At 43.3% G+C, this 24573-nt stretch overlaps 1 protein-coding gene across 2 annotated transcripts in view; it reads left to right on the top strand.

Moving 5' to 3' along the window:
* Positions 1-284: 284 nt before the first annotated feature.
* si:dkey-246i14.3 (ephrin A4) overlaps positions 285-24573 on the top strand; it is a 33561-nt gene continuing 9272 nt past the window's right edge. For both annotated transcript variants that reach the window (XM_005936078.2, XM_005936077.2), the window contains exons 1-2: positions 285-828; positions 20741-21039. In XM_005936078.2, coding sequence (XP_005936140.1) covers positions 704-828; positions 20741-21039 — 424 coding nt within the window. In that variant the 5' untranslated portion in view covers positions 285-703. The remainder of the gene's footprint in view (positions 829-20740; positions 21040-24573) is intronic.

The raw sequence follows: 24573 nt of genomic DNA, 5'->3' as shown, positions 1-24573 counted from the left end.
TTGTATCAGTCAGCTGCTTACCTTTGAGCAGACACCCAACAACAAAAGTGGTGTTTGCTGCTGAGTAATGAGACTGAATAAGTGAAACTATTCAGTCCACTAAGAAGAACCCAGGTTTTCCTGAAAAACTGGAACAGTGACAATCTGTCTCCCCACACCAGTGGGCGCACCTCCCAAGGATTTAACTTTGCACTGCAGTACAATAACATGGCCACACCCTTGTTGAGTGATTGGCCTAAAGTTTCCCCGGCACCGCCCTCGGCCCAGCGCATCCGCCCTTCCAGCGTTCCGTAGCCTGTTGCTGCCAAACCATCTGACAGTTTAAATTTATATTCTGCCCTATTACTGTACTCCAATCCCCAAGCTTTAAAGTCAGTCTTTTTTTTTTTAAGTCATTACAGTGACTAGAGCTCACTCTTAAACCACGATGCGCAGTGTGGAGACGCGCTCAGCAACGTTTCTCTGTGGTGGTGCACACCTTCTTTGCAGCCTGTAATTGTTAACTTTTTTTTGTGAGGGACATCACTTCACGTTGTTGCATCATGGGAAGCTGCAGCAGCAGTTGACGCTAAAGTGTGAGTTTGTTCATGAGTTGCTGAAGCTCCTGAAGAAAGTTGTTCGCGGAGCTCCTTTGCGTCGGGTCTCGTCACCTGATTTTGCGCACCACTCCCAGCCGGTGCAGAACCTTTCCGCAGCGGCCAGGATGGGCACCTTGCTGTGGACACTCGGAACTCCGCCTGCTTGGAAAGCTACGATTGTCTTCTTCAATATAATATCAGCTGTTGTGGCCAAAAGGCACACCGTGTTTTGGAACTCTACAAACACAAGGTGAGGAGGGGGAGTCTGTGCGCGTAATGACGCTTCTCTTGGTACAAAACGAGAAGGCTGTTTTATTTTCATCACTAGTGACCAAATAAATGTTCACTGTTAAGGGGTCCAGATTTGGTTTAATCTACCAGTTTAGGTGAGAATAAACATAGCTAGTCTGAACTTGCACTTTCATGCCATTGCACAACATCTTTAATGATGCCTTGTGAATGACTCAGGCTTTAGTTGTTTAAAAGAATCTCAGCTATGTACCAGCTCACGTCAATGTTTACTTAAATGCAGTAGGGAGGGAAGCAGGTCAAACCTGCACCAAAAGCTATCAGGCTGTTTCCTTTAAATCAAGTAGTCTCAACTCTGTGAGTACAGTGGAACCCTCGGTCCACTTGAGAGAGACCTGAGTGATCTCACCTCCTTGCCGCAGCCAGTTATCTTTATCATATTGACCACACTCTAACCGTGGCTTTCACCTGTCTGCTGCTTCTTGGAGTTAGTGATTATGCTACTTATAGAAAGGCAGAAGTAAGGGTTTCTTCCTAAGTGTTTGTTCTGAATAGTGCCCTAGATAGCATTCTCAGGACACAGGTGTATATTAAAGTCTAAAGTGCTGCTGTGCATAAGCGAATATGTAGTCAGGTAAGGGGAAGCTGTGTGTGTGTAATGGGTTGATTGGGGCCATTAGCCAGGCAGAGTGTGGCTCACCTGCTGATCCAGGTGTTCCAGTGCTTGCTAATTGAAGGTTTGAGGTGGGAGACCTGCAGGGCCTGACGGGCTACTGCCCACCAGAACACATTCGCGACTCTCTTACACGTTTTTCTAGACTCTTGCTCTCTCAGAGGCCAGAGTCCCCAAACGCTCTTTCAGATGAACGACCTTTTTACTTAGCCGTTGGCCACAGAGACTGCTCTGTCAGTAACTGTTTTATCTTTATGATTTTACATTTGTAGATGCTCAAAATCTGACAGAAATGTGACTCCTGGGACTATTAATTTCCCCAAGAGCTCCTTTGTCTAGGGGGCAGGCTCTTGTAGTGGAGGTTATACCCGGTGTGTGCATGTGGGGGAAAACTCAGTCATGTAATTGGGATCTGACAGAAATGTGGTGGACAGAAACACTGAGGATTAGGAAGCACCTTCTTGTTCTCTAGAGATTCAGGGATGAATGGTCACAGCCTGTGGCATGGCCACACAGTCTGCTGCAACACCACGCAATCACAATGCCATCAGCATCACGGTGGAGAGTAACCCACTGTGGCAGAGAATCACTCTCATCAGCAACACCACCCAATCACAAAGCTATCAGTGGTGCCGTGATGCTGCACCAAGTCCAGAATCCCCTGGGTTTACCACAAGGATTTTCCTCTCCTCTCCTCTCCTCTCCTCTCCTCTCTCTTCATTACCTCCCTTGTTACAGCCTTCTCCTTTCATCTTTTGTCTGCACTCCCTCACTCCTCCTTCTCCTCTTTATGTCTCACAACTCCCTCCAGCCCAGTGATGGATATTGGCTGTGTGATTAGTTGAGCTTCAGTCATTTTCCCATACCATATTTTCTATTAGCTGCCAGCCAACGAGCCAGCCAAGTTGTCCTGAGGCCTGTAAATGCAGCCAGGTGAGGGGAAGAGGAGCACAGGGACACGAGAGCCGTGATTTTGTTGGATCAACGTAGCAATAAGAGAGCCAAAGACTGCGTCTGACATTCTGAGCACAGACAGTCAGAAAATAACCACGATTGGCTTCCTGCTTTTTTTTTGTCCGCAGTGCTGCAACAGATTACAGTGTAACTGTTATTAATAACTGTGTAAAACCTTTTTTTTTTTTTTTTACATTTTCAGCATAACTTTGTGTTATTTCATCCATTCCCATTCTACATTGCCTTGTTTAACATCTTTCAGCTCACTGTTGTGGCTGAGATTTAGTTTCAGTGCTTTGATTCTTGCTAAAATGGCTCTGGTAAGTCCATCATCTATGGGCTACCTGGGCGACACAAAACCAGCAGCAGGTCAAAGATGGTGACCAGAGGTATACTAAGTAAGAGAAAAGCCTCGTTTTCTTTTGGAGTTGATGAAACGGGACTTAAAGAGAGTTAATCTTGGATCATCATTCTGCATGTTGCCAGACCCATGACTTGAGATACACACTAACATTCCTCTGTAAATGTTGTAAACACTATAGCTTTATAAGCTAAAAACAGTTCATAGTTTTGTGTAGAACTGGCTTTGCTTGATTTATTGGTAAAATATTGATAATAAATTTGACCCCATGCACCAACCTTCTTTGGAAATGTAAGAAATTGTATTTTGCACATTCATGAACTAACAATAAGTGATTGAGTGTATTCATGGCAACATTATTCCTGTCACATGTGAATCTGGGAAAGCATCTAAAGACTAGCTTAAAACAAATGATTAAGCTGCTTATAACAACCGTAGCTGGTGGAAAAACGGACTCTTTTTAATATGAACGACAGGATCCCATCTCTGGCCTTCACCTTTCCCTACAACATCTAGATTTATAGTTTTAATGAAGCAAGGGCAGTGAAGTGGAGACTGTAGGGCTTCACTGCTCTGTTCTTTGCTGGCTAATATGCTTGTAACAAAGGCTCAATGAAACACTTTAACTGGCACACATTTAGCACCCCCTATATTGAAAAATGAAGCTCTGAAATGAAAGTGATAGACTGACTGCGGGGTCGGCGTTGAACATTGCAGAATCGGATACCCCTGCCTCTTTCTTTTGTGGGGCTCCAGTGGTTCGATCGCCCTCTTTTATGATTTTTTATGAACACGGTTTACGATCGCTCTCCATTTTATAACCGTGTCTCTCTCAGAGCAATAGTTCCTTATTAGAAGAGAAATTATTTTTTACTTCCTGGAGCAGTTAAAGGTTAGTATAATAATATAACCCCAGTGCTCAAAGCTTGAGTGTGTGTGTATTTGTGAGTGCTGACAGTTTACCTTAGCTCCCCCCTGAGCCACAAGCTCAGACTGGTTTATTGGTGTATTCAGCTTCTTCTTGTGTTCCACGGAGAGCTTTTAAACCTGTTGGGCCAAACACGTTGACCAGCCTATTTGCAGATACAGCTGTGTCTGCTTTTTGCGCTGCATGCATCCTCATAAATTCGCTCAGGAGCCGTCAGGAAGTTTACTCAAAGCATCAAAACTTTAGGGATTGAATTACACTTCTTGGGGGACAAGAAATGGCTTGAAAGATTGGGCTGCTCATACATCTGTAACGAGAATAAATGTCACCCATACCTGGAGCTTTAATCACCTACTCCATTTTCTGGTTCTTGGCACTCACTTGTACTATTGCTTTCCCTCCTATCTGCCCGGAGAGGATGAAAACTTGTTGCAACAGTTCCCCTGGATCACAGCTCAAGCTTCAGTCTCTGCGTGCCAGCTCCTTTGCTTTCTCCGCACCCCAATTTTTTTGTTTCTGAATTTGCGTAGAGGCAGACAAGCGTAGTTTTAATTGTAAATGACATTAACATTTAAAACCCGCGACAGAAACATCGTAACCAGTTTTCCTTACCTGCATCCTCACTTGCTCAGACTTGAACTCACTCTGAAAGTTTGGACACAAACTTAATCTTTATAAAACATCAGACCAGACCCCTCTGAGCTCTCGCGCTCCCTCTCTTTTTTTTTTTTTCTTTCTTTCTCCCCCCGTCTCTCACCCGCTCACACAAAGACCTAGGGTGAGCTCTAAGCCAGTGAAGCATGTTTAAACGGGGCATGAGGTGATGAATATTTGTATTGGTTTTCTGTATCTTTATTGAAAGCTGCCCTCATAAGTCCTCTGTGTAATCTCTGCTCTGTTTATGCATCATTTCCGTCTGTGTGCACTTGTGAATGATCCAGTTTAAATACCAAAGTAAATCACATTCTGCATACCATAGCTGCACTCACGTACACACACACACGTAACTGATCTGTGGGATTGCACAAACAGACGCATGCAATATACAGTAAAATAAAAGCAGATAAGTTGTAATTGTGTCTTGTCAAGGATGATGATTGCACTTTTAGACTGATTTCTTTCTTCTCCTTATTTTATTCCTTCATCCAGCGATCTGTCTGCATCTATTACCCCTCTGTAGATTGGACATGCAAATGAATACGTTCCTCGGATTGCTTTCTCTTCTCTCTGTGTCTGTCTATGTACTAATCTCTATCTTCCCCTGGTAAATGATTAACATGGAGAACCTGGCTGAACTATAATCAACAAACCCACAGTGAGGTAATTACCACTTTATTCCCGGTCCTGCTAACAAAGCAGTCCCCCTCTCTCTCTCTCTCTCTCTCACACACACACACACACACACACACACACACACACACCCCACACACACACACACACACACACACACACACACACACACTCTCTCTTCCTCGTTCTCTGAATATCACTTCATGTCTCTCTCTCTTTCTCATCTGTCATAGCTGCATCAGTGTCTCTCTCCCTTCTCCGTGTCAGTGCCTATTGTCTGACTTCGCCGCTGCGCTGTGGTCTGTGCAGATATAGAACCGCCTTTGCGAGTGCAATTGTGTGCGTTATCTGTCTTTGTAAATGCGCTTTGTCTGTTTGTTTGTGGTATCGAGTCTATTATCTGGAGGTAAACTGTGGTTGAGTTAACTTCTGTGTACACTCGAGCTTCTTCATCTCTGTCAGAAAACAATGCAAGGCAGTGATTTTTAGTGATTTGAATGCCTGAGAATTGACGTTGGGTGTCGTCGTTGTTGTTGGTTGAAGTTCATTTCACTGGAACAATAGCTCTGTCAGAGGTGTGTGCGTGCCTGTGTGTGTGTCTGTGCGTGCAAGCTTGTGGCTCTTACTGGCTGGTTAGCGTAAAAGGGAAGTCTTTGTTTCCTTGAAGAGATGCAGTGTGATAAGTGTAAGTTCTGGAAAAACAAAACCCAGAAATGCACGAGGATACCCAGCCCCATTAAACCACTCAAGGCTTTGATTCATTTCTGATCTTGCACATAATTCATCTGGGTTGTTTTTCTTTTTGGGGGGGGTTGGAGGCGCTTTTGTCTCTTTTCTTTTCTTTTTTTACTTTTCTCCAAACTTCCCTTCATCTCACAGCAAGTAGTGAAAATGGTTTAACAGGAAAAATCATCTGTTCCGGTCAGCAGTATGTAGCTGTGGGAACATTTACCAACCACTGTGCCTGCCAGCCTCGCATCTAAATAGGTCATTGTTTTGTTTCCACTCGTTAGTTGATTTTAGGTGTGACTAAAGTGTTCGAGGAAAAAGGCATAATATTGTCTGTGGATGCTTGGCTTTTTTTAAGGTGGGGCTTGCATATAAGAGTATTGTGCAACTTTGAAATGCCACATGGCCTAACTATCTCCAGCAAGTCTTTCCAGAAATATTTAGAGGTATCTACCATGCGACACTGCTTCCCTCACCTTTCATGTGTACATCTGTGTGAAATCAGTAATCCTCTATTTCACTGTTTAGTGATATACCTTAGAATGAAACCAGCATAATCGTTGCACGACAAAACTAATCTTTGCATTTGAAGTGAACGCTGAGATACACATGCATAGGAAGACTCGAGCACACTGTGCTGAAAATGAGGTTTGGGGCCTAGCAGTGAGGATGTCTGTATTAAAATGGATCAGATAGTCACAGTGCAGCTTGGAGCAGTCGGAGCAGACATGGTGTACAAGCATGAAAGGACGGCCGCTCTCTCCTCCTGGTCAGGATATTTAGTCAATCGATACCAATTTAACACCCAGATATTATCGCCGGCTTCTTGCATTATCGCTAGACTGCATATGGACCCATCTCTTTCCCAATTTCTCTCCCCACGCTGCCCTGTTTCTCTGTGTACACACATACATCAATATTAGGTTGCATTAAGCTGTAATAAGTTGCATTGTGTGAATGTCTCCAAGTGGGGTGGAACAGCTGTGGAATGAAATGAGGTTCAGTGATGTCTGCAGCTCAGTTGGCACGGTGCAGCCCAGCTTTGGCACAAAATGGCTGCTGTGGCGCATGTGTGTGAAGAGGGTGGTTATGGTGGTTAAGGGCTGTTGGTGAGCACTGAGCAGGAGCGCATTCATTCATTCACGACACACAATGAGATGTCATTGTTGTAAGTGTCAGGCGAGCTGTGTAGTCCTTTGACGTACAAAACGCCAATTAAATTGGCACGCAAGAATTTGTAAACTGTGGGAAACGCCGTCACTCTGAGCTTGACCAAAACAAAGCAATCTGCTCGCTGTTTGGCCCATATGTGCATTTTCGAGTATTTCATTCTCATTTTATTACGCGTGCAGGCAGAAACGCGTCCGCATGTACCTATAGCCTCTCGCTGTACTCTTTCTCTCGGCTCAGAGATCCTGCCAAGAGGCAACTTGGGAATTCCCGCTGACAGAAATTGAATTAGTATTGACCGAGGCAAAGCAAAAGGCTGTAGCTGGAATCAGGATTATTGTACCAGACAAGGTCCTCACTACCAGGAGGGCACTGAGACATGTTTGCCATCATATCTCTATATTCTTTAAAGATGCTTAAGTACATTCACTCCAGAAGTGTTTCTTGATAATTGCTTAGATGTTCACACAGAATCTCCAAGCCAGTTTCCTAGAAATTGCTCCTGCTTTTGTGTGTGAAAGCTGTGCTTTGTGCGTATTTCCGTGCAATGACTCACTTGTTTTGGTCACTAACTGAGAGTCACAGTCATCAGGTGCAGACAGGACAGCCATTTTTCTTGCAAAACTCTAACTTTTTGCCTTGTTAGCGGACAACTTTTGTGTTTTCATCATAAATCTGCGACTTCAGGAGTGCTTCTCTCATGTGTCACGTAACCAGTAGAGGAGTAGAGGTCTATGGGCTTGATGTCTTTTTAAAAGTCTTAATATTCATGTGTTTGATTTTAACGCTGCAGTGTGTCACTGGATTAAAGTAAAGAGCCCCACAAATCTGTCTCAGGTTTAAATTCTCTCTTTCACGCATCACAAAGTGTCTGCGAAGTGGTGCTTTTAAGCTACATTTATTACGATTTGGGGAAATATCATATAAATGTGCTTGATGTAATAATAATAAGGCACTCTGGCGTTCTGTCGTGGGGGGTGTATAATGGAGGATTTAAAATAATTTTCTTTTATATAAAAATGAATTCTGTTACAGAATGTGTGAGGAAAATGCTTAAAAGCACAGAATAGCATAAATTGCCATATTCTGATTACGGGGAATGTTTTGTGCAAGCTGCTAACTCGCAGCTTTTTGATAAGTATTAGCAATTATGTATTCTGGTGGTGTGTGTATAAAGGATTTTTTTTAAAGCTATAGGTGTGGCTGTGTACACTTTATCTACACACAACAAAGAAATCCTTAGATTTAAAAAGATATGTAAAGGGGTGTGAACATGTGTGTGTACTTATGGGGTGTATGTTTCATTTTTGCTCTCTTTTTATAGTTGTTACAGAAAAGTTTCGAGTAACACTTTCAGCTACACATACACAAGTATTCCTATTTCCTAAAGCCGCTTTTTATCCCGTCCTTTGAGATTTCCAGATAGATCACATGACAAATGTTGTGCTGTGTTGATATTATGACTCTTCTGTATTATTAATTTATTTATTTTTAGGAGACTTTTCCATGGTGGAACAAAAACTAATATTATTTTGGTATTGCCTCCCAGAAGTGTGGTAGCACAGCATACTGTGCAGCGCTCCCCCCAGTGATGTAAAACGCGTGCAGAAACATGTCGCTTCTGTTTCTCTTTGCGCTGCCACACACACCACAAATGAATATACACGCTGCCTTGCCTGCTTCATTTTTTTTTTTTCGTCAGCCCCGAGAGATGGTAAAAACATTAGACCTGCAGTGGAGAAAAGTGAGGGATGGAGAGTGCGTTAAGGAGACGATGGTAGTGAAAGAGTCAACAGATTTCAACTCCCAAAACAGCTCAGGGAGGCCCCCAGGGATGGAGGGATGAGGAGAGAGGGAGAGAGGGAAGAAAGGATGTCAGCAGGTATTACTATCACTGTCACAAGAAGGCGTGAGGAGCAAACCCTCTCTCCACCCCTCCCTCCACACACACACACACACACACACACACACACACACACACACACAGGGGCTTACTCACACACTCACCGTGACGCAGCCATGTATACAGGTGTCGTAGAGAGGCTCACACACGCTACCGTCACCCTGCCTGCATATACGCTCGCTCATGGATGCTCGGACTCTGGGGAGAAGCCACGTAGGGACCACGCTGCGTTTAGACCTGACGCTGCTTTCAGTTTGCGCTACAGTCTTTACCTGATTGCCACCGAGACATAATATAATAACACATGCTTATTAAAGAAATAAACACCAGCAATTCTTTGAGGACTTCACTAAGATGAAGATATGGTTTTTGTTCTGTTTTGTTTTGTTGTTTGTTTGTTTGGGGGTTTTTTTGGGGGGGGGGCATGGGGGTTGCGTTCATGCAGACAAGATTTGCTTTTGTTGTTACAATAACCTGTACCACATGATTTTTTGGGGGGGGAGGGGGGTGCACTGATGCACAGCTTGATGCTTGTCTCCTGGTACTCTGACTGCTATTTTTCTCTCTTGCTCCCTTGTTCCTTTTTTCCACCTCTTTCCTCAACATTTTGTTCCAATGAGATCTTTTATTTATGAGTTCAAGGAAATGTGGGCTTTATTTTTCAGAATTCCTTATTTGATCAACTCTGCTATGTAATTGTAGCTATATAATTGCCATCGGTTAACCCCCTACTGTGTTCACTTTTTAAATGTGCACAAGCACATATGTATCTCTTAATAATCTGCGTGTTATTAGTTTGGTATCTCGCCATGTTGTGTTACTGTGCATAGCGTGGGGGGGGGGGGAATACTGTGAAAACCAGCTCAATTTTAGTTATGCTTTATCCGCCACTTAGTTTTTTTAAGGGCTTAACTTGTGTTTTCTTTAATCCTTTAAGTAAACTTTTATTTTTTTGAATCGTTGATAGTCTAGGAGTATCGGGAATGGTGGTTGCGTTTTGTGCTGAATGGATGGAAATAGCTTTGTCCCAAATCTCCATAGTTGTGGCCTTGTAGCAGTAGAACTCATGAATCTCATTGCTCCCCTATTCAGCTGGAAATGGAGTTCTTGTACACGGTGCGCTTCTCAAAACACTGTAGCAGATGCTGCACGTTTATGATCGCAGAATTAATCTGTGCGTTCCCCTAAAATACACCCGGTGACAAATGCCTAGTCATAAAAGCTGCAAAATCACTCACTCGCTGCGTTTGTTTATTGCATTTATCGATGTGATGGATTTGCCTGCAGAATGGAAATTTGGTGAGGGCCTTGTTGTTCTTCATCAAAGGTTCATAATTAACACCTAAACAAGTGAGTTTTTGTAGTATTTTTCGCAGCGCGTGTCGCTTTGCTGTTAAGAAACAAAGAACACTCACCCACAGTCACACATACCATGCCTCCTGTGTGTTAATCTTGTAATTTTGGGTCATTCTGGTTCATTACTTAAAGTAGCGACCAGTCATCTTTAATCCCAAATTAATCAGTTAATCCCAGTCCAATGCCAGGCTGTTATTAGCACCACGTTAGCCTGGCGTCTGCACCGCTTCTCTTGACCCTCACCATTTCCTTCCTTTCTGCTCCTAAATCCTCACCACCACCACCACCCCTCCTCTTATTGTGTCTGAACCTTTCATCAGTGTTGTGGAACACAACTGGCCCCTCTAAGAAATTCAGAGGCATCCGGCTTCAAGGCAGACTTTTAAATCAAGCTAAGTGTCAAGAGTATAAATTTTTATTTCACACTCTCGAGCTCATGTACTTGAGCTAAAAATGCTGTATATGCTCAGTTTAATAAAACATATTCAACAGTCTTATCCAAACCCTAGCCGAAACCCCATGCAGACTTGGCAATAATGTAGTATTTTTGTTCTCGGCTCTTTTGATTGTATCGGGCTCTGTAAGTGTCCTACCCCTGGTGGGAATATGTGTTCATGAGTGTGAGGGGCAGGGTTGGGCAGGGTGGGTGGCTGTGCGTGACTAGAACAGGACAAAGCTGGCTGCCTTGAGGGGAAATAAAGGGGACCCTCCATACCCCCGACACACAGAGCGATATGAATCTTAACCGTTGTGACGGAAAAAGATGGAGAGGGAGAGAGAAGCGTGGATCGGCTGTGATGGTGGGAAGGGAGAGGGAAGGGGGCAGTTTAGACTCCTGGGATTCCAAAGCAGTGACCGTGAAAGTGCTTAGATAAACAGAGAGGGAGGGAGGGCAAAGTGGGTAAAACGAGGATGGAAGAAGCATTCGGAGGAAGAGGAATGGTGAAGAAGGTGTAGACACACTGACTGGTGAAGGAAATGAGACCTGCTTAAGATGGGGTGAAAGACAGAAGATGAGAGTGAAACCAAGAATAGAAGTTTCTAAATAAGTTCACCGGGAGACAGAGAGACTGAAAGGGACCAGCTCACTCTATTTACTCCTTAACTCGTATGCCTCTCCAATCCTTCTCTCTCCATCGTCTCCCTTCCTCTCCTTCCCTCTGTTTAAATTATTCAAGCCTGTTGGTTGTATTAGAGCAGGTTTCCTTGACATGTCTTAACTGTGTATGTATGTGTGTGTGTGCATGTGTGTGAGTGACAGACAGAAAGACAGCTCTAGGCCTCCAACTGGCCATTCCTAACGTAACAACCACCAAATAATCAGACACTGGGAAAGTGAGAAGGAATGCACACCTGGGATAAATGGACTAGGCTGCCTATCCAGCATTGACCTTCTCATCATGGCGAGGGAGGGGAAAAAACAGAGTACACAAATGGGAAAGAGTGTCTACAGCATCAGAACTGTGACCTACTTAGTAAATGATGGATTCTTAAAGCCAAGTCTGATTTATTGGCTGAGTGTATGTGCTTTATGAGCGCCCTTTTCACTATATTGAGTGCATCTGAGCAAATGTGTGTCTATGGGGTGTCGCTTGCATGTCCTCCTTAACCCACTTACACAGGTGGGCTGAAAGACCCGGGGCTCATGTAAGTGTAGTTAAGTATAGTTAAATAATAGATGAGAGTGTAGAGTGTATACTACAAAGACTGAATGGAAGAGAAGAAGTCAGTAACAAAAAATTACAAAATATTGGTTTAACAATGTTTGTTTATGCAACATGAGAAATGGCACCAACAGCAGACATCATCACAAAAAAAACACATTCACTCCAAATACTGCTACAAAAATGGGTCACATTTGATTGAATGCCAATTTAGAGCATTTGAGTTTCATAAAAGTGGCACAGAAACAGAACCTTTCTATAAAATTTCAAAGCAGCCTTCACCTTCAGAGTTGTCAAATCCTCGTTTTATCATTCAAAGGACAGACAGAAACTCAGAATGTATGACAGCCTATGGATGCGGACAGTGACGATCCAACTATGGAGTCATTCTGACTATTGTTTCCATTTTAAACACATGTGTATAAAGCAGACTAACAGATACTTTTTCTTCCTTTTCTTATTTTTTTTAATCTGTTAAGAAGCTTGCCAATGTGCCCTTTTACAATGCACCGTACAGTCTATTGGCATGGCAACACTGGCAACTCTGTATAACAAACCTTTTTATAGTCCATTTACTCAACTTTAGCATGACGGTTTCTGAATATAGATGGATCTGTCTGCTCTGGAACTGTGCAAATCCGAAGGGCCCAGCCAGCAATACATAAATATTAGACACATGATGTTGACACAGCAGATGAGCCCAGCTGCCACTTTGTAGCAATATGCTTTGATAGATATTATAAATAGTTTGAATCATTGGTCTTGGTGTCCACCCATCATAGTTGTCATTGTTCCCCACCTCTCGTCATATGTCATTCCTGTCAGCGTCTTGGCGGTGAGGTACTGTAGCTAGTTTATGTGTCTGAGCCTGGCACCTGTACAAATCAGCCCTGTATTTATTCTGCAGCTCCATTTAGACTGCAGAAACATGGAGAGCACTCATTACTCTGAGGTTTAGGTTGTCCGACCGAGAGATGCAGGAAAAGGACGGCTAGAACGACGGATGGATGGGTGGGGCGTTGGCTTGGAACCAGTCCCAGCTCCGGATTGGTGGTTGTCCTAGCAACGGCACGACTGACCTTATTTACCCCCCTTTGTACACCCCCTTTTCGTCCATGCACTCTGCTCTCGTCCCGTGCACATTTTTTTTTTTTTTTTTTTTTTTTTTTTTTAGCCGTGCGCGCGCACACTTTCACCATCACTCTTCTCTTCACGAGAGCTCAAACTCTTCGCCTTCTGCCTCTTTTCTCCCTTACACTAATCTTAAAAGTGTGGCCGCTACCGCTCAGGGAAGGTGAGAGAGTGGAGCCAGACTTTTAGCTGCTGCAGCGCTGGTGGGTACAGTGAGGCAACATTTCGCCATACACTGTTTCTGGCCAATTGGTGAAAATTAAAAAGAAAAAGGACCCATAGACTGCCAGACTGCACTCTTGGCCATTTATGCTGTAGACCGTAATTTCATACCTCAAAGGAAAAAAATCACTGGGAAGCTTATTTTTGGATCAGACTGGACCACACATGGCGAGTTGTGCCCGTGTATGAGAGAGGTCTGTCACAGAAGGGGATGATGGTTTCTGCAGACATCCTGCCATATCAAAATGGCTCCGATGAATTTGTTTCCATACTGATGGGTCCTCTGGGCCTGAATTGGGCAATTTTCTTCAGCTCTGCTGGCCATAGCTATGCATCCTGTTGTGCTGCTGAGTCTCATAGAACAGACACATATACACAAACTGAAGAGAACCTTTGCCGTAACAGGCAGAAAATAGACTCTGTCTTTACCTAAGGCTGAGAGTCCTTTAGGCCTGAAGCAGCAAGGCTGTGTGTTTGTGTATCTGTGTATTTTATCAGTGTCTGGGAATTGATAGCGAATGTGGTTCCATGAGGCAACCTGCTGATTCGCACAGTTTGAATGAGAAGTGAAGAGGTATGAATACCCTGTGCCTTCTGGTCATTTAATAGAGCCTGGAGGGCAGGAAAGGTGCAACCAATCACTTCATCTAGTTTACTCACATATGCACACCCACAGCCATCATAGTAAGCGCTTACATACTCATATTAAAGCACAATGCAGTGTATTTGAACATGTGGGCACACATATCCTTTTGGGGACGGAGGTTTTTTTGCCTGGGTGATGACACAGGAGTTTCCTGGGAAATGTTGAGCAGTGGTGGAAAGCCACCTAGATCCTAATGCATATTAATGCAAAAGTAATCAGAACTTGCATGTGAAGATAAAACGGACAGAGACAGGAGAGGGGAAAATGTAGCAGGAAAGTTCACACAGCACTCACATTTGGAGATTGGGAGTTTGTAGAAAAGCAAAAGGTCTGGTGGAGAGGAGAGCAACACTTCCTGCTGACCTTGAACAAAGCAGAGACACACAAATGCATACACACTTGTGTAGAGGCATACCAGACAGGAAAGGGTAGATAAGCACGGCAGCTTATTTTCCTTAAGTCTCTCTTTCCTCTCTGTGAGGAGTGGTTGATCAGTGTTTGGCCACAGTTTGATGACACTGAGAATCTAAAGAGGTGGGGTTTGCAGAGTGTTGAGGATGTGGGGTGGTAGGAGGGTTGTTTAAGGATTTCTGAGCCAGCTGGGCAGGCGGGGTCGTGGGGGGGCCCAGATGGTCAGAGGTGGGGGGTGACATCCTTGTTTGTGTGCGTTGAGGGGAGTAAGCACCAGGTTAGACACAACATTGGTGTTTGGGCTCTGGACACAGTAAGGCTTTGTGTGAGCATGGAGGGGGGCACGGCTTTGGGAACGGGGGGTGGAGGGGCCCTCATTCTGTTTTCTTTTACGTTTATGTAAAGAGTAATCGACTGGGAGAAAGGGACATGGTGAACAGCAAGGTTAGAACCAAATTCTAACAAAAAGTATTGAGTATCAAAGTACTGCTCAATCTGCTTGAGTTTCTTCAAGAAGTTTCACCTCTCAGGCTTCTTCAGTTGTTACTGACTGGGAAGGACTCCCAGGCATCCTCCAAACCAGTTAGATAGAACTGAAGAAGTTCATTTTAGATATAACCTACCATGACCCAGCTGACTGAGAATCTCCACAATTTCCTTTTGAAAATAGGATAGCCTGTAGAGTAGGAATTAACTGAAGCTTTGCAGACCTCAAGGAAAGACTCTTCAGTTATCTGGCTCATTCCCTTTTCTCTACTGTACTGTCTTTGGGCTCTCTTTGTCATGAAATCTCCCATACTTTCCATCAGTTGAGCTGCATTGCAGCTCGTCCTATAAAAGTCTTCACAAAACAGACATATTAACTTGAAAAATGTATTGGTATTAGTTGTGCTCACTTTTAGTCCTCTTTCATGTCTTCTGTAATCAAATCTGTCTCTAGTAGCAGTTAATTGTGATTCAGTGCCTGGTTGTTATCATTTGGTACCAAAACATATTGAAAAAAATCAGTTTGTAGAACGATATTTAGCAGCAATAACTTGAAGCAATAATTTTGGGCATGACTTTATCAGTCTCTCACATCATTGTGAAGGAATTTTGGTGTTTAGTTCTTCGAGGTTTTTGGGCATTTGTTCATACACAGATCTCTTAATGTCCCATCAAAGCATTTCAGTCAGGTTGAAGTCTTTAACTGGCTTTAATTAGGCCATTGCAGCACTTTTCTTTTCTTCTTCAGTCATTTTATTGTAGATTTGTTGCTGTGCTTCGGATTATCATCCCGTTACATGACCCAATTTCAGCCAAGATTTGGCTGTCAGACAGATGTGCTCACATTTGACTCTGGAACACTTCGGTATACATGATCATGAGTTCATGATTGACTCAAGAACTGCGAAGTGCCCTGGCCCTGTGCCTCAAAACAAGTTGAAATCACCCCTCCACCACCATGCTTCATAGTTGGTATGAGGTTGATGGTATGATGTGTTTGGGTTTCTGAGAGTTTTGGCTGAACATCTCTGCTTTAGTGTTGTCTCTCCAAAGCCTTCACATAAAGACCTAAGCTGTGTTGCCATGTGACATGTAGCTCTTTGCTTTTTGGGTTTTTCCTACAGTTCCTGTGGGCATTGCATGGGCTGACCTTGGGCTGATGGGACAACCACTCCTGACTAATGCTCAGTAAATCAGGATTAGCAGCACCTGGCTGCTACTTACTTTAATTCCGGTGGGGGCAAAATACAGGACTACATGCAGCAATGCAAAAATCGTTTTTACATGACTGTATGTCTTTGTGAAGCCGATAGAAATTAGAAGTAGACTGTATGTAAAAGATGCATTTTCAAATTCCCGTTTTAACCCTTTAAAGTCTAAAACAATTGCTGGGAAACGTTATAAAAATGGAGTGCTTAGTGAACGTGTTGATGGAAAAAAAACCTAAATTTTTTTTTTTTTTTTTTTTTTTTTGCAAAATAAAAATATACATAAATTTAAAAAATATCCATAAGTAGCCACACCCTAAATATTAGCTCAATTCATTGTTTTTGTTTGTTAGTTTGTTGTTTGGTTTTGTCTTTGACTGTTTTTGTTGACTTTGGTGGTTTAAGAAACACTGGAATTATTTTTCAGACTCAGAGGTTCAGTCCATCTTTTACATACAGTCTGTGGGTTGATTACATATTGGGTAGAGCTAATTGCAGAGCTGCTGTGGCTGGTGGGGCATTGGTAATATTTTTCCGTATTTCAGGTTTATGGGTGAGCATCTGACCACATGCTGTATGGCATGGCCATAAAGCAGCGGCTCGGGTTTGAGTCCGACCAATCCTTTGCCACGTGTCTTCCCCTCTCTCTTTCCCCGCTTTCCAGTCCACCTCCACTGCCACTATCCAATTAAGGCAAAAGCCCAAACAAATTTCAGTATATTTCAGCCTCTGCATCCTGCTAAGCAAGCTTGTCAGATAGCTCATTCGCTAATGAGTAAGTTTGCCTGAGAAACTTTGTATCATCGACTCCAGTGTCAAAACTGACTGCAAATTCTGTACTTAATGGAACAGTTTATGCTACAGCAGAGTACAGTTGCATTAAATTTTATGGTGCAATAAAGCCAATATGACTCCATGGGTTTCCATTCCCTTCAAGGTTATGAGTCGCAAGACAGTTTGTAGCTGGTCAAGAGTACAGTGTTTGTGTTAATGTTCGTTAACAGTAACAATAATTAAAAACTATGACAGTCATTATGGTTGTATGTGAATATTGAAGTTGCGTTATTCATTTTGAGTAATGACTCACCTTGCACCCACTCATCTTTCATCATCAAGGTGATTTCCCACCCATCGTGCAATGCACAAAGAAAAGAAAAAGGAACAACACTTTAAAAGCGTATCTTTCTTGAAAGCACCAAAGATCTGTGTTACTACAGTATCCAACATGAAGACTGAAACTGTGTCACGCTATGCCTAGCCAAGGTAGGGTGACCATGGCGTGCTGTGCCTAGTCAGCGTAGTGCCCAGAGTTAACAGTCATCCTGCTGTGATTGACCAAAGAAGGAGTGAAGCTAGACCAAGCCTTCTGGCCTCCTATTGTCACCTGAAGGAACCAATAAGCTTTTATTAAGGGCTTTGTTTATTTAACCTACTGTACTCTGACTGTATATATACATTTCCTGCATTCATTCGGCATGCACAGTACAGTGTAAGTATGTTATTAGCATTTTCATTATAGCAGAATATTTGTATCCCCGGTGTTTATGTGAAGTACTTTCGTTAAGTGCTCTAGTATATTCGAGATGCATAGCATGCAGCTGCTGTGCGTGATCAAGTATCCTTTCTGTATTCCTGAAGCTGTGTTGCAAGATTGTTGCTCCTTTAATTATTCTCTCATATTAAAGGATCAAAGGTCTCTGCCACAGTGAACTCCCTGCATTTCATTATTATCGCACACGCACACTTTTGCCTTTGTCTGCACACATTTACATGGACACATCCGCAGCATGTCAGCTATGTTCAGTCTTTCAATTCCGCATTTGATTTCCTGTGATTATAAAGGGATAAATGTTGGTCTTTTCAAGTTCTTCACTGAAGAACCCAGCATGTTATTTTTGATTCTGCTCCTCTGTGAGATTTTTCTTTATCAACCACAAGCTTGCACCAGTCCTGAGAAGGGTGTCATTGATAGCCCTGTGGCATGAGGGACAGAGCATGTTTTATTCTCCTGAAGTACTTTCATGTCCTGGTGCTTGTGAACATGTGTTTGTGTGTATTCCCGCCAACGTGTGCCAAAATGCAGTGAGTGTGTGTTCTGTGCCTTTTCCCTCTCCCTCTGGACCCAGCCAATCCTCTTTGTTGCTTCCATAGGTTTCTCCCACCGATAGGCTGCTTCAGCGCTCTGTTCTATGACACCCACAGCTCCACAGTGCTCCCATGATGCCCCTGTGCTGTCACCACTCTGCTGCATGGCGGCTGGCAGGAGGGGAGGATGCTGAGTGTAATTAGGGCGTACCCAAGCCTACTAGGACCAGAGAGGGGGGGTGGAAGAGGCAAGAAAGAGGGCTGACAGTTTGACATCAGTACAGCACACCAACTCTGTAATTGCTGGCATACATATGGTGCAACCCAAGGTTGCAAGGTTGTGTGGGGTAGCGAGTGGGGTAATATGGGATAGAGAGAAGTCAAAAATAGGAGGGAGAATGCAGGCTGAAGAAATAGATGGAGGATGGGTTCACGTCATCCAGAGCGGAGAACAACAAGGGAGGAGATGGAGTAGAAGCAGGGAGTAAGGAAAAATGCGTAGTGGGCTTTTGGGTGGGGAAAACAGGACCTAAGGAATGCAGAAGAAGCTGGAGCTGAATGACATGTATAGCAGGGGGTGCAGCATGTTGACACAGCACACGTCTATTATTACATGCACATACACGCACACACCTGCACACACACTTCCACAGCTGGCGCACCTAAGCAAACATTTCTCTGCCCCAGAGGGGCTTTAAAAATCACCACGGGTAGTATGAAGAGTAAATGTAGTGTTGTGCTTGTGTGTATGTGCTTTTTTTTGCGTTAGCGTTCTCTTAATTAGAAATTCAAGTGCTTTTCTATGGCTGTAATTAGAGCGCACAGGTAATAGAGCTGTCGCACATAACTGCGCACACAAACACACGTGCACAGAGGGGATATTGATCAGGGGAGAGTGTGTGTGCACGTGTGTGTCCTGAGCGAGGGATCCTGATCGATGGTGTCCTGTCCTGTGGATAGATTGCCAATTCTGCACGGTCGCTATTGAGCAGGAAGCAGCTTTGGTGAGATTTGCCTCCAGGGTCTCACCTGCATCCCCAAGACACACACACACACACACACACACACACACACACACACACACACACAACACACACACACACACACACACACACACACACACACACACACTTAGTCGCACATGCCTTTCTGCTTTTGTGGTCTCACACAGAAATACACACCTGCTGCACACGTGCTCAGCTTCAGAGTTAACACAACGCTCATTTCTATTCTACTTTTTGAGCTCTGGCCTCCTTCTCGCCGACACTCTTGTCATTTCTCCTCTCATTGCTCCATCCATCTTTGATACTCTTTGCAGATTTGTTGGACCGTCTCAGTCTCTTGCTTCCTGTCATTTCTATCCGTTTCATTTTGGCTTGCATCACTTCTGTCTCATCCTCCTCCTTCTCCACACTGATTTCTTCCTCTTATTTATTCTTTTGGTCTACTCTCTGTCCGCCTACTTAACTTCAGAGTACTCTGCCGTGCACCACCACCGCCATCCCCTCCCCATTCCACGCTCCTTTTCCCTCCCATGTTCCCCTTGACTGACTCCCAGCACTCCTTCCTCTCTCCTCCGCTCTGTCACCCCTCTATAAAGACTCCCACTGACGGACCTGAACCTTCTGCCCAAGCCACATTCTGCCCCTCATTCTTTGCTCCTGCACTCCATGCGAAGAGGAGACCAATTAAAGTCCGTCTCCTCTCTTCTTCCACTCCGTTGTTCTTCTCTCTGTGTGTCTGCACTCAGGCTCTCTGGGGTCACTAATTAAAACACTTTACTTTTCTCTTTACTCCACTTTTTGCACCTGTATGTCCAACTTCTTCCTTTGGCTTCTTTTTAAACATATTTTTGTTCCAGCTTTTCTTCATCCTGTCTCCAAAACTTTCTTTTCACCAACCTCCTTCTGTCTGCCTGTGGGACTCGTCTCATGTCTCTTCATCACTCACAGGCCTTTCCTCCATTTGTCACACGTTTCCCTTCGTATTTCTTGTCTCCCTCTTTGTTCTTTCATGAAGTCTTATGATATCTTTATGTTAAGTTAACCTCTCTTGCTTTGTCTTACATCTTCTTCCCTTCTGACTTTATTCTCATTCTTTCATTCACATATTAGCTTGTACATGGGAAACTCTTTATACTGCGGGCTGACAGGAAGTCAGAATCCTCGCTCTGAAAGATCGCACATTATGCAGCTGCTCTGTCCTAATGATGCTGTCTTGTCCAGAGTTGTTGTTATGCCAAACTCCAGTCAGCCTTGACTGACATGGTTGTACATGCACATGCACATCCGCTTACGTTTGTACACACATCTATCTGTCTATCTGTGCTGTGCAGTGGGAGAGTGGAAAGGAGAGGGAGTCGAGTTTATTTTACGCTGAACTCCCCTCAGTGGTCTTAATTAGCATGTGAGGAATTTTTGCTCTCTCTAGCTGACACTCAGCATCGTCACTGGTGCAGAAGTGTAGCTGTAGCTTTTGAATCCCACCAAATTCTTGTATTAAAAAGATCAAAATGTTGTTTTATTGCCTGTCACAAGTGTTGGATGTACATTTGGAAAATTGTGGAATTCCTGTCCTTTCTCTCGCTCTTTCTCTACGTGTCTGCAGTCTATCACTGCCTCCCCCCCTCCTTCAGTCATGTATCAGTCTCTAATTGCTACATGCAGTATTAATGCCGTTGTCGTTCTTCCTTCCAGGTTAACAGCAGGTGATCTGTCTGTCCAGCTGAATTTCAACGATTACCTGGACATCCACTGCCCCCACTACCCCAACGAGGAGGCCGTGGGTCACGGGCAGCCGGAGACCCTTGCCCTCTACCTGGTGGGAGAAGAGTCGTTCCAAGGCTGTGTAGAGACCAGGGGGGCCATCAAGAGGTGGGAGTGTAACACCCCTTTTGCTCCATATGGACCAGTGCGCTTCTCAGAAAAGATCCAAAGGTTCACGCCCTTCTCACTGGGGTTTGAGTTTCTGCCAGGGAGACACTACTACTACAGCTGTGAGTAGATGATGTGTATGTTTTTGTGTGTTGGGAGATGGTAAACCGATTTAGAGAGTCAAACATATCACAGCTTGAGCTCAGTGTTATATGAAATTTTCTGACATGCCTGATGTTTGATGATCAGTCATGTGACAGATTTAACAAATAGATACACCGTTAGTTATTTAGCAGCCATACAAAAAATTCCTAACTTAATTGTCTGATTTTTAGAGATATCAAAAGTCAAACATGTCTTAATATGCAACAATTTTGAAGCTTATACGCAGACAAATCGGTCTGCAAGTTGTTGTTGTTATTTGTTGCTTTGATTCTTGTCAGTTTCCAGAAATATGAATAAATGGATACAAATTTTTCCATTTTATCAGTGCCCTGAGATTTTTTGTCCAGTCAACAAACGCCATCTGATTTTTAGTTTAGCATAAGAAGAATGTTGCTTTGAATCTGAAGTATTTAATATTAAATAAATGTTAAGTATTAATATGAGTTAAGCATCTAAAATCATTAGTATTAATCATTATTTTGTTTCTATCTAACTCCTAATGGCACATTTCGGGGCATTTCAGCACTACAGTTGGCATTTCAGAAGCATCGATATGGTATTGATATTAATTCCCAGCCTTTGTCACGTGATTATTTAAATAAGATCAATAGTATACGTTTTTGCTGCGCATAATCTGTCATCATTTTTATGATCGTGTTTAAGTGAAACAATGAATATTCGCTCCAGCTCCTTACACCCTAATAAAACAGCCCCAAAAGAAAAAGAAATCTAAATATTTAATGTTTCAGTTCATCAGTCTGTGCAAAGACACCTGTGCAGGAGATGATGTGGCGGCCAGAAAGCCTTATTTAAAGGATAAAAAGGTTTCACTGTTGCTTAAGTCAGTGTGTTTTTTATGAGTGTCAGCAAACTGCAGCTTTCTGAATGCCATGTTATCCATAAATTCATGCTGAATGACATTAATATGATGTTTTCATAAACCTGTAGGCTGTTGCACAATTTAAGTGATGGTTCCTCCGTGACATCCTCCTGCAATCCTCTCCCCTCACTCATTTATTTCAAACCACTGGAGGGAAAAAAAGGGAGGGAAAGATACAGAAGATGGCTTAGTGGCTGTAAAATCAGTTGCCTTTTTTTTGCTTGCTTTTTTACAACTTCTGGTGTAAGTCCAAGAGGGGGGAGGGCATGAAACGAAAGCAGAAAATGAAAGAGTCAAGCGAATGCATAGTACGGAAGGGGGACAACAAAGAGACAAAAAAGTGTAGGTGGAAGAAATCGAGATCAATACACGGCGACAGCGAGGGAAGAAAAAAAGGCAGGCAGAGAAGCAGACGGAGGTAGAGAAGCGTGGAAGAGTGACACGGGGAGAAAAAGAGCAAAAGATGGACACAGTCTCACAGTACGGGAAGGGTGGGGGGAGAAAGGGATGGGAGGATGGATGAGTGGAACCCAAATGGGAGAGAGAAAAGTGGGGAACAACAAAAGTGATGGATGGAAATGAAGGAAAAGAAAGAATCTTTACATAAATTACTGCTGCGGTCTGAGGGACAATGGAGCATTGTGAGGGTATGAGACACGCTCACGCACACTAACACACACACACAAACGTATGTATGTACGCACATGCACACTGGGCTATTGTGGTAGTTCATGCCAGTTCACAGAAAAGCAACAATAGATCTTACCCCCTGGTTTGGGCCACATCGGGCTTTGGGCGATTGTGTGTGTTTTGTCCACATCAAAGATAAGGCGTAAAGTTGGTCCAAATGTCTGGCTCTGGGGTGTGTGCACTGAATGGGCCCGCAGCACCGGAGACTGCATAATGGCATTAGCCCGGGAGAACAGTACAATGGTATTAGAAACACTAATGGCATTAGTTGGCTGAGTCTGAGCTGGGCTCAGCTCATCTCTCCCACAGACTATGACAGTGACAACCCACTGCCTCCTGGTCTCTGCCCTACTGCTCACCCTGCTGACCAAGACCCATTGGGTCTCCATATCTAGATCCCCAAAAACAGGAAACACCTTTACATCCTCTGATAGTCAGCTCTTCCCAACAGTGGCCAGAGTAATGGTGACAAAGAGAGCTTAGAACAACAGATCTCACTGCTTTGACAACAATCACAAGAAATTTGAAAAATGCGGCAGATAAAGGAAAGCCGAGGAAACGAACAAAGGACTTGACATTTGGAGAGTCACCAGTAAATTATTACAAATAGGAAAACGCAGAAACAGTTAACAAAAGCTTTGAGTTGAAACATTATGAACTGATGGACATAATTCAGAGCCCAGTGTCATAAAATTGCAATGCATTTTTTTTCACCATTTAACAAAAAGACTGGAGCGTGTCACTTTTTCCACTATACAGGGCCCTCAAAAACCACAATGGAATCAAAACAGCGTTGCTAATAACAAGCACACTCATTCCTTTTACAGTTTTTACTGCTCTTTACTGGTGGCTCCCTTAATTCTTCGTGGCACATTTTCAACGAAGTGCTAGGAACGTTTTGGTTCATATTGACGTGATAGCGTCACACATGCTGCAGAGTTCTTGTCTCTGTGATGTGAATCTATCGTTCCACCACATCCGATGTTGCATTCAGATCTAGTGACCGTGGAGTTCATTTAAGTACACCAAACAGATTTTCATGTTCAAGAAACCAGGTTAAGATGATTTGTGCCTTATCCTGCTGTAGTCATAAAGGGATAGACATGGCCAGCAACAATGCTCAGGTAAGCTGTGGTGTTTTAAACAATGTTTGTAGTAAGGTGTCCAAAGTGTGCAAAGAAAATATCCCTCACCATTACACCACCGCTAGCTTGAACTGTTAATACAAGCAGGATGCTTTTATTTTTACACCACATTCTGACTCTAACATCTGAATGTTGCTGCAGAAAGTCCAGGCAACATTTTTCCAAGCTTCTGTTGTCCAGTTTTGGTGAACCCGAGTGAACTCACTTTCCTATTCTTAGCTGACAGGGCTGGCGCCCGCTGTGGTCTTCAGCTGTTGTAGCGCAGGTGCTTTAAGATTTTACATGGTTGTGCATTGCATAGCTTTCTTGTAACAAGTGAGTTAAGTTACTATTGACCTCTGACATCGCCTAGAGAACTGTTGCTCACTGGATGTTTTCAGTTTTTCTCTGTAAAAGTTAGAGATGGTTGTGTAGGAAAATCCAAGTAAAACATCAGTTCCTGAAATACTCACACCAATCAGTCTAGCACCAACAACAACCATCCCATGTGGAAAAGAAATAGTAAAAACTTATAAAAGACTTGCATAAGATGTGGCCTACTTCATATAGTGAATCATATCAGGCTTACATGATTTACTCATGAAAGTGGCCACTTTCTCATTACTTTCATATATTGTTTTAGTAAGTATCCAAAACTTACAAGTTTCATTTATATAATTTTTCAAGGGATCTTATATGTGTTTTCAGTCTTGTATGCTTTTCATACAAGTTTCACACAAGACAGATACAAACTTTATAAGATTTATATATATCGTTTCCATATGGGATGCTACGTT

This window comes from Haplochromis burtoni, unplaced genomic scaffold, assembly GCF_018398535.1.
Source record: "Haplochromis burtoni strain Fernald_Lab_line unplaced genomic scaffold, NCSU_Asbu1 Contig_204, whole genome shotgun sequence".
NCBI classification, from domain to species: domain Eukaryota; kingdom Metazoa; phylum Chordata; class Actinopteri; order Cichliformes; family Cichlidae; genus Haplochromis; species Haplochromis burtoni.
Note: the sequence above shows the minus strand (reverse complement) of the source record. Positions and strands in the feature narration are given on the sequence as shown.